The sequence below is a fragment of the Epinephelus fuscoguttatus genome, linkage group LG1, assembly GCF_011397635.1.
Source record: "Epinephelus fuscoguttatus linkage group LG1, E.fuscoguttatus.final_Chr_v1".
NCBI classification, from domain to species: Eukaryota; Metazoa; Chordata; class Actinopteri; order Perciformes; family Serranidae; genus Epinephelus; species Epinephelus fuscoguttatus.
Genome location: NC_064752.1, coordinates 27,163,004 through 27,178,178, shown reverse-complemented (window position 1 = coordinate 27,178,178; position 15,175 = coordinate 27,163,004). Strand labels below are relative to the sequence as shown.

Here is a 15,175-nt window from a genome sequence, read left to right as displayed (position 1 = left end):
GATGTGAGTTCTTCCAACACTGTTCACTGACCTATAACACTGCTGCACACAGCAGACACCCAGAATAGATGCACCGAGCTGCGGCTCGCTGGCTCTGTGAGGGTTAAACTCACTCAGGCTGCAGCCGCTGGAGGAGCCTGAGTGAAATCAGCCCCCTGCAGGATCCCGTTCACAGTCACAGGCGCCGGCTAGCACGCACTCACACGGTGAGCAGGTGGAGGAGAGGTACCCACAGCATTACCGGCTACTCTCAAAAGTCTACTTGTTGATTCGCCTCCAGGAGGGGTGGACAGGGCGGACTGGACATGCTGATATTTCTGTAAAAGACTTAGATTTTTCACCATGTCGCCACGCAGCTCATGATGCCTCCATCAGCTCCCAGCAGAGCACCGGAGACCAGGACAGACTTAAGTTTTTACGCGTTTACTCTTGAAATGTTGCTGATGTGCGTCCATGAGGTGAATCGGGATAAACGAGAGACACGTATGTATCATTATCTCTCTGCTGTGTTCATGCCAGGTTACTTGTTTCCACTTTGATATTTATCTCCTGTCTATTTGGCGTAGCTGGCCATCATTGCATGCTCATGCAGGTACAGTAACTTCATATAGTTCCCCAAAATGCCCTTGTGTTGCATGACTCAGATATGCGCAAAATAGTATAGTTATTATTTGCCCAGCTTAAATTAACTTTATAAATTGCTTGAAACTTGAGCAAACAGCCGCACCTGCACGGGCAGACTGCACACCTGTCTCAGAGGCTGATATAATGTGTGACAGGCTCTTAATCAAAGTTGATAATCGGTGTTAGTTGTAGTCCAGCTTAATATCCCTCCAGAGGACAGTTCATATTCACATGAGTCGCTCCTCGGTGCCTTTGCATCGGGATTGATCGCTGTCCCACCCGAGCTGAGGCGTTTCAGCACCGGTGTCCGCGGACAGCGACAGACAGACAGCGGTCCGCAGACTGACAGACAGGCGCTTCAGCACCGGACAGCGCTCACAAGTGGAGTCCAGTTTATCATTGGCCGGGCTCTCCACCCCCCTCACCGCCACCCTTGTCAGCAAGAAAAGCGGCTGTGCCTGTTAAAGCTGATTAAAATATCTATTTGCTTCTCTGATGAGTGGATAAACCACCTGACATTGCTACTGTAGGACACCGGCACTCACTGTGCAACTGCGCCTCAATTATTTCTTTTTCCTTTTTATTGCAGCCACAGGATGAACTGAGGAGAGACCCTGATGCGGTCAGCTGCAGGACCATGTCTACTTAATCTGCCGGACTGTATCTCCCAGGCTTGTAAAGTGACCGAGTGACTTGTGTGAAGATGATCAAAGCGGGGGCTCGGTCGGCCACCTCGCTGCCGCCGGATACCATGGACATCATCCGCAGTAAGACCCACACCCGCCGCGTGAGACTCAACGTCGGCGGCCTCCTCCACGAAGTCCTGTGGAGGACGCTGGACAGGCTGCCCCGCACCAGACTGGGCAAACTGAGAGACTGCAACACCCACGACTCTATCATGGAGATATGCGACGACTACAGCTTGGATACCAACGAGTACTTTTTCGACAGACACCCCGGCGCCTTCACCTCCATCCTCAACTTCTACCGCACCGGGAAGTTGCACATGATGGAGGAGATGTGCGCCCTCTCCTTCAGTCAGGAGCTGGACTTCTGGGGCATCGATGAGATCTACCTGGAGTCCTGCTGCCAGGCCAGGTACCACCAAAAGAAGGAGCAGATGAACGAGGAGCTGAAAAGAGAGGCGGAGAACATGAGGGAGAGGGATGGAGAGGAGTTTACAACCACGTGTTGTTCAGAGAAGAGGAAGAAACTCTGGGACCTCCTGGAGAAGCCGAGCTCGTCGTTTGCTGCTAAGGTAATGTCCCAAACAGACACACTGTCAGAGGAAGGCAGATTTTCCAGTGAGGAGTTTTTCCTCTTTCTGTTAAAAGTGCCGTTTGTGCCCAACCCCCACTTTCAAATACTTTTTTAGCCACAAAAATCATGCTTAAACGTCAAGTGTCTAGGATTTAGGGTGATATACAGGCAGAAATGTTTTCTTTAGTGAAGAATCACCTGTGTTTTCATTACCTTGCAATGAGCTATTTACATCTACATAGGGAGCGGGTCCTTGTCCATGGAGTCTGCCATGTTGCACCGCCATGTTTCTACAGTAGCCCAGCACAGTCAAAACACTGGGGTTAGTTTGGGCCATTCGTGTTGTCACAGCCCCTCTGTGACAAGAGCATCGTAAAAAGGCAGATTTTTTTTTTTTAAACTAGAAACATATTTTTCCGTGTCTTCACCGGTTTGAATCACTGGGTGATCTTGATATGGGGAGCAAGAGACCTTTTCGGATAATTTGGTTCATGGTCAAAACCTCCTGAATGTCTGGATCAAAAAATAGGTGAGCACACATTAGCAGGTTCTAGACTAGTGGTCCATCTGCAACATGCCACACAGTGTCAGAGAGACATTAATTTTTTTAACGTGAATCTGGACTGAAAGTGTTTTTGTGTTCTTGTTTTTTTTAAATATTTTTGCTTGTTTTAATCATCACCTTATTCATTTGTTTAGGAGAGGAAGAGACGTCTGCAAATAATTTGACTCCGACTTAAAATTTCCTTAACATCTAGATCTTAAGCTATAAGAGAAAAATGATGAGCACACAGTAGGTGTTGGCTAAAGACCCGTCTCCGACATGCCAAACAGTTTTAGAGAAACACTGATCTGTAATGTGAAACTGCTTTATTCAGTGTTTTTAGTGGTTTACTTACCCGGTCTGTTTGTTTGGGAGAGGAGGAGACCTCTGGGGATAACTCATGTTAAAAACATTCTGAATGTCTGGATCCGAAATGAGGTGAGCACAAATTAGTGGGTGCTGGACTAGTGGCCTTTCTACAACATAACAGCGTCACAGAAACACAGATTTTTACATGACACTGCATTCATTGTTTTTACTAGTTTTAATTACCTGATCCATTTGTTTTGGGAAAGAAAGAGACCTCTGTGGATAATTCGGCAAAATGACCAACATTCAAGGAATTCTAACCAGGAGGGGTTTCAGCTGGTTGCAATGTGCAATCCTCCTCTCTAGGTGCCACTATATCCCCCTAAATATTACACACTGGACCTTTAACACACTACTGTTTGGTCAGCTGTCAGATTCTGGTTGAGAATGTGACTTGAGCTACTGATTATGATCTGATATACCCCAAAAAACACCATGCAGAAGTAGAATATATAGCATATTTAGTACTATTGTAGTAGAATTTAGCATGATGACCAACTTCATTATTTCCCAGATTTTGTTTTGGTTTCTGTGGTCTTTGAATGTATGTTGAAATGCAGGAAATGGGATTCAAATCGTAATTTTTTTTCTGGGGGAGGACTCTCAGACCCACAGTTTTACTGTGCCCCACCACCTCTCAAACCAAAGTTACGCCCCTGGTGACAGCAGTAGGTAACCTGAGAGAGGGTAGCATTGGCACACAGCCAACAGGCCTATGTTACTTAATTTTTAAAGGACAATTCATCCATCAAGAAGTAGAGGGACGGTAGCTGAGCAGAGATTGGTCCTGATGAATAGGATTTAATTTTAGAAAAATAGTTAAAGACACAAGGAGGGGAGCATGGGAAATTTTGTTTAACATCCAGAGGCTCTTTGAGATTGGCTTAATCTGATGTCTGACTTTCTTTTAACCCGAACCAGTGCTTTTCATCTGTCACTTTCAGCAGCTGGAGGAAGAGAGACAGAGAAATAGATGTTGTTGTACTCAGAGGTGAACGTCAAAGCTGTCTGCAGACTTTCGCTCATTCATCAGCGTGCATTGAAAAGCATGACTTTGGAAACTATTTTTGCTACTCCACTTTAATCAATAATCTTAACTAGGTGTTCTATCCTGAGAAGAAAAGACCTGGGTGCTGTTTTTCTGGCAAGTCAATTAAAACCCCCTTTTTATGTTGCTGGTGAGAACATGACAGCCCTCATTGTCTCCCTTCATTGGTTTCAGTCAAATAGTTGTTCCTGAGCGAGTATTGTCTGCACGCTGGTCTCTTGGGCTAATTATTGAATGTTTGTTTTTCATTAGCAACACCAGAGAGGACGTGAAGAATGGCACTTATTGTTAGAGTTTAATCCATATCACGACCGCAATAGACTACTTCACGGAATATATATTTTTAGATCACCACTAACACCCCTGATCCTCCTCTCCTTTTAACAATCACCCCCTCTTGGCTTCATTAGCCACCCCTGCCTCATTTCCAGATCAGTATTCAATCATCCAGCTCATTAACAGGCTCATAGCTCACACTCCAGGAACAAGAGTACTTCACTTTGCTGGATCAATGCCTATAGGCATGTTAACAGCATTTTAAAGTGAAGTGACTTAAAGATGTGACTGGGTCAATATTCAGTTAAAAATGTTAAATAACTACAAATATAACCAATACAACAACTGTTTCAAGGATCTGCACATTAAGTGGTGTTTAAGTCATTCTACGTTTACTAGAGAGTGAAAAAGAAATGTGCAAGACTTCAACTGAGCATGTCAAAGTTTTAATTTTGAGATGGAACTGAGATTTTTTTTTTTTTTTACCACTGATGTATCAGTTAAAAATGCCTGAAGCTATCACATTTGTGTGCACAGAAACATGTAAGATATTATGGTCAAATCATTACTCAGAGACATTTCAAACACCTCCTTGAACAGGAGTTCCTGCATAATTCATTCAGCTCATCTATTGAAAAAAAAACCCTGCTCCATCTCTGACCTTGAATTGCAGAGGCTCTTAATTATTTTTTCTTAAATATTCAATCACATTGCTTCAGGGCATTCTCCATTTATGACACTCTATGCCCCACAGTTCTCTAATTAACCACACAGACAAAGAGTCATCCAACACCAGGTCCTCTGGTATTCATGCCGACTGGCAGACCTCCCAGCATCAGAGGAAATCAGTGTGTTGGATTAACCAGGAAGAACAGTCTGGGTTTTACCTTTCCTTTCTGTCAAACTGTAATGTTAATACATCTTCCCCATATTTTATCTATAAAACAACTCCTGTCTTCAAGAGAAATGACATAGCTGAAGCTACTGATCATCATTTTATGTCTGTTTGACCACAAATTTAAAGGCCTAGTGTGTAGGATTTAGTAGCATCAAGTGGCAAAGTTGCAGATTGCAACAAAGTGAAACTTCTCCCGTGCACATTCAATAGTTTGTTACATAAGAAACAAATTAGCCTCCCACGAATGGCATCATGAAATATCAAGTTACATATTTAGCGTAAAGTTCCATAGATTAAGTTTGGGAGAAGAAACATGGTGATGACGAACCTAAAATAATTCAAAGTTCACGTGGTTTCACACGGAACACTAACACCGGTCTCCTTGGGGAACGTTTTGTGTCTGTTTGACCCATCTACCACTCCAACCTGCCTCCTTACACCGACTTTCACTCTTTATCTACTTTCCTCTTTACTCCTCTCCATGTATTGGCCACATAATTGCAAGCCTTCCTGATTACATGGGTTATACACAAATTCTGGTGCAGTACTTTTTATAGGTAGCCTGCCGGGCGTGTGGGAGAACTACGGTGGCCGACACAAAAAAACTCAAATGGCCCTATCTGGAGCCAGTGTTTGGTTTGTCTGTTCTGGTCTACTGTAGAAACAACATGGTGAGCTCCATGGAAGAGGACCCGCTCCATATGTAGATATAAACGACTGATTCTAAGGTAACAAAAACACAACTACTCTTATTTTCAGGTGATTAACCACTTAAGAAAACAATAATAATAATATTAAATTGATATTAAATTTCTGCTAGTATATCCCCCAAATCCAACACTCTGGACAAGCAAATATTCTCTTGGGTGATCACTTATATAAAGGTTTCAACCACAGGGAATCTACTGCCGTCTTACAAAAAAGCCCTAGAATAATCAGATCATGAATCAGCCACTGCCCCATTAAGATTATAACATAGTAATTTTAACTCTAGAGATAAAAAGACAAACAAACAAATGATTACCACACTCTAATCGACCAAAGGCTTTTAATATTGTCCACCACAGTGTTGTTGTTGTTGTTGTTGTTGTTGTTGAATTTAATGAGTCACATTGGCTGATTTTGATGAAAGCTGGCATGTTGCATCCAATAACTCAGGTTATTGTTGCTGATATTAATTTAGCCCCCCTTAAAACTGACAATGGCGTTCCTCAGGGATGTATGATGGGCCCGCTATTACTGCCAGTGTAAATGAATGACATAATCTTCCAACACAGACTCATTTACACACAGATGACACCATCTTATTTTCACAAGATCCTCTGTTTTAAATGTAGACAACAAATTTTCTAATTCTAAATTCTGCTGAGGTAAGCTCAAATGTAAAATGCGAATATAAGCAAAGTACAAAAAATACATTTAGATTCAGACTCCAAATACTGTTTTGATCCCTGGGAGGAAATTGGGAGACAGTTACTCTCATACTATGTATAGACACTGAGAAAGAAAATAGTATTAGAAATAAGAAATATGACAATAACAATAACAATGTGCATTATGCTACAATATGTAACACAATATAAAAATATAAGAAAGTGTGCTAACTATAAATGCAAGAGCAGAAAAGGAGAGAATTAAATGACAGAGTATTGTACAGCTGAGTTATTACTGCACAATATTGCAGAGGGATTCCAGTCAGTAATATATATTGTAAAGTTTAGCAGTTGAATCAGTAAAGTATTGCACAGTTGAAAGTATAAATAATAAAATGTTATAGCTGCTGCTGACGGGAAAAATAAGTCCAAGGGCCTAAGTCCACTGATTCAGTGTCTCGCAATCTCAGGTAGACAGTTTACCTGTTGGGTTTTCCTCTGCAAACTTTCACACTAGCACCTACCTGTCCTTGCTTTTAACAGCAATTAAATTCTGTAGCAGTTCACAGAGCTGTCTAGCCTTCGATATTACATCTGTGAATACTGGTCACAGAGAAGCCACTCTGCGTCATTGTGCACCTTATTAATGAAACTAATTATACAGGCTTTAAAAGTGGTTCATTATATGATATTATATCTTGTTGTTGATTTTAAAGTTTTAGTCACTGACTTATTATAACTTATGATAATGCCTCTGACTGTTCCTGAATACAAACACTGTGATCTGTGTTTGTATGCTACCTTTCATTTTGCTGTTCTCCCGTTTCTTTTAGCCATTAGAGGCTGCATGAGTAAATAGATGTTTGAATCTGAATATTTACTCAGCTCTGCCATGGTTCAATGGGTTCACAGGGAATTATGGTTTAGGAGCATGACCAAATGTTAATAGTTTTCTTATGTAACAGTGTTTACTTTGCAAATTCATAATAGGCTCAGGGCACGGTCCATGGCACAATCATTAATGAATAATCAATAATGATCACACGTTCATTTAAAAAAAACCTTATCAAGCACATTTTCCAGCTCATGAAATGCGTCTAGGTTCTTTACATGCATTATTGTACATTTCAGCATTGGCTCATGTCTCTCCTTCACTGTGACTACATTATAAGCTTGAATTTAATTACACAGACCAACAGAGAAATAGGAAGACAATTTTACATCCCTCTCCAGTGGTCATTCTACCATGCAAGCTCTTGTCCCCAGCTAAATACACAACAGCAATAGAGTGTTTACAATTAAGGGGCCCAGAAACTTTTGAAAAAAGCAAGCGTATGGAGGCGGCCATTGTTTGACAAATAGGCCATTTCCACATGGTTTAGTTTTCCCACATGAGACAGAAAACAGTGCAAACAAAAAAAAGTCAATCTGAGGTTAAATGGCAGCCATTAAATGCAGTCTTGTTTCTGACGCTTAATTGAAGAGTTGCATCTGTTAAATGGCTTGTTCCCCAACACATATTCTGCCTCATTTATTTTTCAGTGCTGGGATTAAATTTTAATCACACATTAATAAGGCTTGACTTAATGCCGGGGAGAGAAGGTGTGATCCAGAATATCTATAGCTCCAGATGTCACCTCATCCTTGAACTTTAGGAGTTATAACCTCCCCAAAAATACACATAGGCACCAGCGCTCGCTTGGACAAGCCATTTTTCATTTCAGAGCAGCAGTGAAGGACACCACGTGTGTGGGGTGCTCGATAGTCTGTCTTTCTGCTGGGGAGTGTTGTTACTGAATAGTTTTAGACCCACTTGGGTCTGGATTTCCACCATGGGTCTGCCCACTAAATTATTTAGCATAACAATATGGACTCCTGGAAACTCAGGGAAACTTGCAGGTAATCATTTCATCAATAAAAGATAAGCTGCTGTTGAACAGTGCTGCTGAAACCTATGTCGTCATTTTTAGCGTGGCCCAGTGGGAGGAAAGGGTAAGTGGGTTTGTGAGTGAAACCAGCCTATGTAACACAGCATGTCTAAGCTTGCCTCTGTTGCTCAATTCTCCCTAAGGTGCAGCTCGGTCTCGGAGGAATCATAGTCGACCTATAAATCACACTCCCAGGGGTTTGGCATTACACCGGTCACTGCCGTAAACTCTGAAAGTGGCTTTATTTTAAGACCCTGAAAACCTGCTTCCTTAATCAGCTTACTAGAAGTTACAGAGTCATACATGAGCACAAAATACTATGCAAAAGTCCGAACAGAACAGTTTTGTTTATATCACGAGAGATCTCACCTGTTCTGTCTGTGCTTGTTTCACTGGTTTTGAAAAGGGCGGGGATCAGCTGATAACAGGTGATGGCGTGTACTGACCTGCACCAATCAAGACGTAGCAAAATTTAGAGCATGTGATGACGTGTGAGGTTGTTAGCTTATGTTGACAGGCCACTTTCAGTCAAATCTCATGGAATATTTCAAGCTTCAAGATCAGATGTCAGGTGCTTTCAGGTGAACAAAGAAAATTAACTTTTACAAAAGTGCAGTATTGTAGCAGGGAGCACTTTACTTGGATCATCTGCCTACAGATAGTTTATAAAGTATTTGTTACGTTTCAATAGTTTATTAGTTGAGATTCCACAATTAAACAATTACACTTTATTTTTTATGTTTACCAGATCATCTAAAGAGTGCATGTGATAATACATGACATATTCTGAGAATAATTAAATTGAACTTGAACTATTCACTCAGTCTATGTGGTCAATAGTTAAAGACCCAGTGTAAGACCCACCCTTTGGATTCCCCTGACTGTGAGCCAACTCCCACTAACCAGGTCCCCAGGAAGTGCGCTAAGCTTTGAAGCCAATTTTCATAGTGGAATTACAGTTTCCAATCACATGACACCTGAAAGGACTATCCAATAGACTTACATGGCGGAAGAGAGGTCTATAAAAGAGCTGATACATTTTGTTTGAGCGTCACAAACCCCCCAAATGACTCATTTTGCTATCAGGGTTTGATCCATTTGGTCAAGTAACACTTAAGAAGTCTAGCAGTGCTACACAATTAAATCATTTTATTCCCTCTCAAGTTAGCAGAGGGCTAAACTGGAAGTTAGCCACTTGGCAAGTTAGCTTCTCGGCTCACGACCTCACTGTAGTGTGCTTGCTAAATAGGCCCAACGATGCAGAAGATCCAAGTAACTTTATACCCTTGAAGTCAAACTTTTTTGGCTTCATGCGCCACTGAGCAACTTTAATAGGAATAAACGAGGCCTTACCTCCAACACTGTATCCAGTTCTCTTAATACATCCATGCCATTAACAGTTAGCTCTATCAGCACCGTTGCCATTGTTAGCACTGCACTGCTAGCCATCACCATTCTGGCGCCGTTGCCTCATGTTTGCTGGTGGTATCTGAAGTGAGAGGTGAGGCGAGCAATCCCAAATGTGACTATTAATGTTGTTTATTGCAAAGCGAAAAATAATGTGTGATTTGGAGCCACTCCAAAAATTAATGGGTTCTTTCTTGGCCCATGCTACACTGTTCCTCCATGTATTGTGAAAGTCAGGCCAGTAGTTTTTCCATAATCCTGAGAATATGTAGTGAAGTGTCACCTATACTCTATAGATAAACATCTGCAGACAGAGTAAAACAGTTGAATTGAATGAGCTGTTGAGATGTTGCAAATACCTCATAAAATATCTGTGAGCAGATTACCCAAATAAAGTCCTACCTAATGGCAAGTCATCATTCATTGTTAAAATTGGTTCTAAAAGTTTTATATCTCACATGGTCAAAGCATCCAGGATCTAGATCAAATAGCCATTTTTCTTTGTCAGTATGAATTAGAATTAAATGATAACTCTTTAAATGACTTGGTTTTATTTAAACATTTTAAGCATGAGCAACACGTCAGAGCCTATAAAAGATGAAAAACAAACGTGTGTTGTGTGACCTTTTTTAAATGATTATTTGCATTTATTTTATAACACATAACACACAGCACAACAAAGAGATGTAACATAGACAATTACACATACATACACACACAAACAAATTGACACTGATAATCCATTCCTGGCAAACACAAATTGCTGCACTGCAAAATCCATACTGTAAGGTCAGCTGAGTTGACTGACTGTGCTGACACCTTACAAACAGGAGAAGGAGCAGGGTGTTATCGTCAAGTTCCTGTTTAGTTTTTACAGACTTTAACTTAACACACTTTTTTTAAAACTTCTGGGAATTTGAATTCGTGTCTCCTAAAAGCCTCGCAGCGCTCTCTACACCCACTGAAGCTTTGGTCCAGAACAGGATACTGAGCTATAAAAACTGACACTTAGCTCTTTTGCCTTGGCAGAGGCTGTTTGAACTAATTGCATGGAAACTTCTCCTCTCAGTGAGCCAGAGACAGCCATGACTAGAGGCAGTTAACTGCACTTCTTACCACACATCAGATATGCCCGATTGACTTCACTGTAAGTGCTTTGCTTTGTTGGTGAAGATTACTCAGTGCAACCTGGCTCCGTGTGGAGATCTCTCACTGTGTTCTCTTACCTGCTGTATATGTTCACCCCGTGCAGCAGCCTGGCAGACCACTTTTTGTAAGAATGGGAGGAAATCGATGGCAAACACATTAAGATGTAAGGCAAGCTGGGTTGAGCGAGGACACCCTGACCAGCCATTAGAAAGGGACGTGTGACTTCCCATGGGCCACTGCCTTCTGATAGCTCTGCATGAGGGAGTGCAGTCACTCATGCTAACTTCCAGCACTGTGTCACGGGGAGTGCAGTGGGACCGGAGGAGACGCAGCAGTACAGTCACTATGATTTTATGGCCTCTGTTGTTATTTTCAGAAGTGGCTCTGAGTAATGAAGCTGAAAGTTTCCTCTGTCTCCTCGTGTTTCTGTCTCTCCTTCCCCTCCCCATCTTCCTCCCGCTGTATTGGTATGTGTATGTATTCTAGCAGCCAGGCATGGGGCTATCCAACAGAGTGTGTTTTATGAGTTGTTTTCAAGGTTTGTTGCTGCGTGACGGCAACTCTTCCGTTGTGCACGGAGTTTTGAATCGCCATAAATCAGCAGCAAACAGTTTCCCAGCTGCCAGACTGATTGCAGTGCCATATATCGCCAAGTGGGCTTACACAGAGTCACGAGGACCATTCAGCAGACTGACGGAGGGAAACAAAGTCTCTCCATCTTTTCCTTGCTTTTTTATCACCTCATCTCCCTGATTCTGTTTTCTTCTATTATACTCCCCACTCTCATTATTTGAGTCCGAGTAACAAAAATCAGCATGTAAGCTCTCATTATTGTACCATTCCAAAGATAGAAAGAACTGTATTGATAAATTTGTTTATGTCTGTCCTCATACTCCATAACACGCACAGATAATTCCTTTTCTAGCTTTTTATAGTCAGCTCTCAGACCGACAGTGTCTACATCTACGGATTGATTAAAAATTAATATTTAGTAGCCATACTCAAAGAAAAATAGATTATTTGTAGGTTTAATCTACACAAAGTGCTAGCATGTTCTCCTGTTGTCTGCTGAGTTCTGTTTCATGATATCTCCCTTTAGTTTCATCTTCTTTTATGAGCTGCACATGAAGATCTCCGTTGTGCAGTCGCACCCACACACACGCTAATGAAGCTCTGCTGTAAAGAGAGAGACATTAGCATTATTGATTTAAAACATGCTTTTGATGTCATTTGATCAACGTGCGGAAACACACGAATGGAAATTCACCTAAGGAACCAACACGTCCCATCAGAGTGGCTGCTAATCGATAGAGAAAATCCACCCCAACTGCAGAGAGGAGGATTAAATTGTTTGTGTGTTGGCGAGAGTGTGCTTCACATGCATCTTATATGCTAAACCAAAATGATTTCTCCGAGACTTCAAAGACTTGTTGCAATCAGAGCTTCCACATTGCATTGGAGCCAGTTTTGTATATGTTTCACAACTAAATCTTTAGATGTTTCATGTTCTTTCATTAAGCTGCTACTGAAAATTATTATTATTAGTTTTCCCTTTATTTTTATCAATTAAGCTCTGACGCTTTTTGTTTTTTTTGTCCACATACAACGGTGTTTAAGCTCTCTGAAAACGGACCTTGTGTGAAACTCCGTCCAGGGTGAAGATGTTTTCTGTAATGGCTTTTCTTCATCTTCAACATCTTCTTCCTTTGCTGCTGTCTGCTGGTTTGAGCATGTTGTTGACAGTGCATCAGTTGTGTTTTTATTTGGACAGGGATATTTTATAACAGTGTTTGTGTGGACAGGAATTTTTTTGAAAGCGAAGGAGGGAGAAACCCTGTTTTCAAAAATTCTTGTGTCCACATGGACAAGGCCCTTGTGCATTCACATGTCGACATTATGGTCATACAAATATAAAGGCAACAACAGTTGTTATTGATTGATAAAACCTAAAAGGATAGCAAGAGCATGAAGAATAAGAAATGAATGACAAAAATATTTTGAAAAAAGTAAGAATTGAAAATACAGATAAATGAAAATGTAAAAATAAATATAAATAAAGAAAAAAAATAAAAATAAATAAAGAAAAATGTGAAGAAGAAAAGAAAAGAAAAAGGCAGAAGGAGAAAAGACATACTGTAGAAATAAAATAAAGGGAGGATGTGATCTGTTTGGATTTGGGTGAATACCAGGCAAGCTTTGAGGGATGGGATAGTTTTAGTATTATAAATTATTTCTGTTCATACATACACATATGCACACTCCAGCATGCACAAACATTTTACCCCAGTTATATGCATACATTTACATTTATATTTGAGTTGTTGCATCAGCTCACCAGCAGCAGGATACATCTGAGGATTGTTGAATATATTTTATTAAACTGTTCAGGTTGTTTTTTTTATGCAGAGCACATTGTTGTTCCATCTGTAGTGTTAGGAGATCCAACCATTGTTAAATGTTAATTTAGTTTCTACTTTTCCAGTTTAGTAATATGTTTTTGTTTTTTTTGTGTTGAGAATGTCATGATCCAATGTACAATGTACAGTGTACTGAGATGTTGAAGAACCAGTTGGATAGGAACTCAGGTTTTACCCAGGAACTTCTCTTCCTTTGAACGCTGTTTGGAAGAACAGGATTTTGTTCCTGTGGTCTTAAATGACTTCCCTCATTGACAGAGGAGCTGTGTTACCAGTGTGGACAGACTGCTCACTTTTCCTGCCAGAAACTGTCTCCTCCTTCTGGACCTCTTTCATGTTTGACTAATTATGTGACTGCATAAATGGCCCTGCACAGGCTGGCTATGCATTATTCCAGTTCCCCTGTGTGGCTGTATGATGGTTCAAGCAATTTCAATATTGTGGTGAAAAACACGCTGCATTTTGGAGTTCGTCCATCATGCATGTGGAGACAGTCATACAAGATCAGGGGATGTTCAAGGGCATGAAATTCTCCGTCTGAGGTTACAATGTGGAAATCACCAAATGTGGAGTTATGAGGTTCTCCCATGAAAATATAGCCTGAGTGTCAGACTGAAGCTCCTAGAACCTTCAGTCTGACATCGCCTCCATTGAAGGCGATTTTCAAGGGGGAGGGAATTTGATTTTTCCCTAACCAATCAGTAGAGATCAACGACTCAACCAGAATCTGACGTTATTAGTATCCATGCCCCGGGGGTGCCGAAAACAAGCGAGCATTGCCCGTTTAAAATGTCTCTGTCGTCGTGCACGCCCAGCTGCATCGCTGTTAAATCCAGTTTAGCAGCTTCCTTAATTTGGTCCTCCATTAACGCGAGTAGTGGCGAAATACCTCAATAGCATCGTTAATGTGGTCTGTAGGATCTGTAGCGGTCGCCATTGTTGCTATCCTCACCAGTTACCCACCGGCGTACAGCTTGACATCAGTCAAGTGTCTCACTCATAAAGAAACAATAATCAATATGTTTGTATTGACAATGACTAAGTGTATGTGAAAAGGGGCTGCTTGTGATGATTAATTCCACAGCATTTTAGCATCTTTCAGCTCTTTGTTTTGATTTTCTGACTCACAACTTTACTGTTTCCAACTCATGGCTCTCATCATCTTTGTTTTCAAGGCACAGCAGGCAGCTGTTTAAGTGAAAGTGCTGTTAATCCAAGTGTGTGCTACCCGCTCAGCACCAAACAGCAGGCAGACAATGTTAGCAACTGGCTGGTGAACAAAGTGGAGCATTTAGTGGCTGAAGAGACCCAAAAAAGTGTGTAAAGAGAAGAAAATATTGGACTTAAATTAAATAGGTGGACAGAGGTACAACTCCAAATGAATGATTACGTTGCTTTGTATCTGATGGATCGGATGTATAAATAGCAGACCTCCTCCCTCCCAAAATGACACCATTGGTTATTTGTATAAGAAAATGATTGCAATAATATTTACGTTTAGTGTAGGTGGTGACCTCTAGTGGCTGAAGTAATTATGGCAGGAGCCAAAAGGGAAGTCAGGTGACCAAATATCAAGAGTGACAAAGTCAACATAGGGAGGTTGCCAGGGTGGATAGAACACAGGACTTTTACCCAAGAGACTGCTGTTCCTGTCCTGTGGGAAACCAAAAGTCAGCTTCAAGCTTGTAATATATGGGTGTCTTTTTGGAGATTGATTCGATTCCGAAGGCGGGCCGTTTGATGAACTGCATTTTTTGGCACTATCATGTTGGCATCCTTTTTCAGCCCTGAGGTTGCCGCTTGGTAGGAACAAATGACATATGTGGTTGTACAGTTTGGAGGACTTGTCAGAGAGTAGAAAACTATATGCTAACAAGTTTGT

The 15,175-nt window shown here is 41.2% G+C and overlaps 1 protein-coding gene across 1 annotated transcript in view; it reads left to right on the top strand.

Annotated features, from left to right (window-relative positions):
* Nucleotides 1–194: 194 nt before the first annotated feature.
* The window catches only part of LOC125896716 (potassium voltage-gated channel subfamily B member 1-like), a 52,146-nt gene continuing 37,165 nt past the window's right edge, over nt 195–15,175 (top strand). The window contains exons 1-2 of the mRNA XM_049589547.1: nt 195–483; nt 1,214–1,882. Of these exons, the coding sequence (XP_049445504.1) occupies nt 1,328–1,882 (555 nt within the window). The 5' untranslated portion in view covers nt 195–483; nt 1,214–1,327. The remainder of the gene's footprint in view (nt 484–1,213; nt 1,883–15,175) is intronic.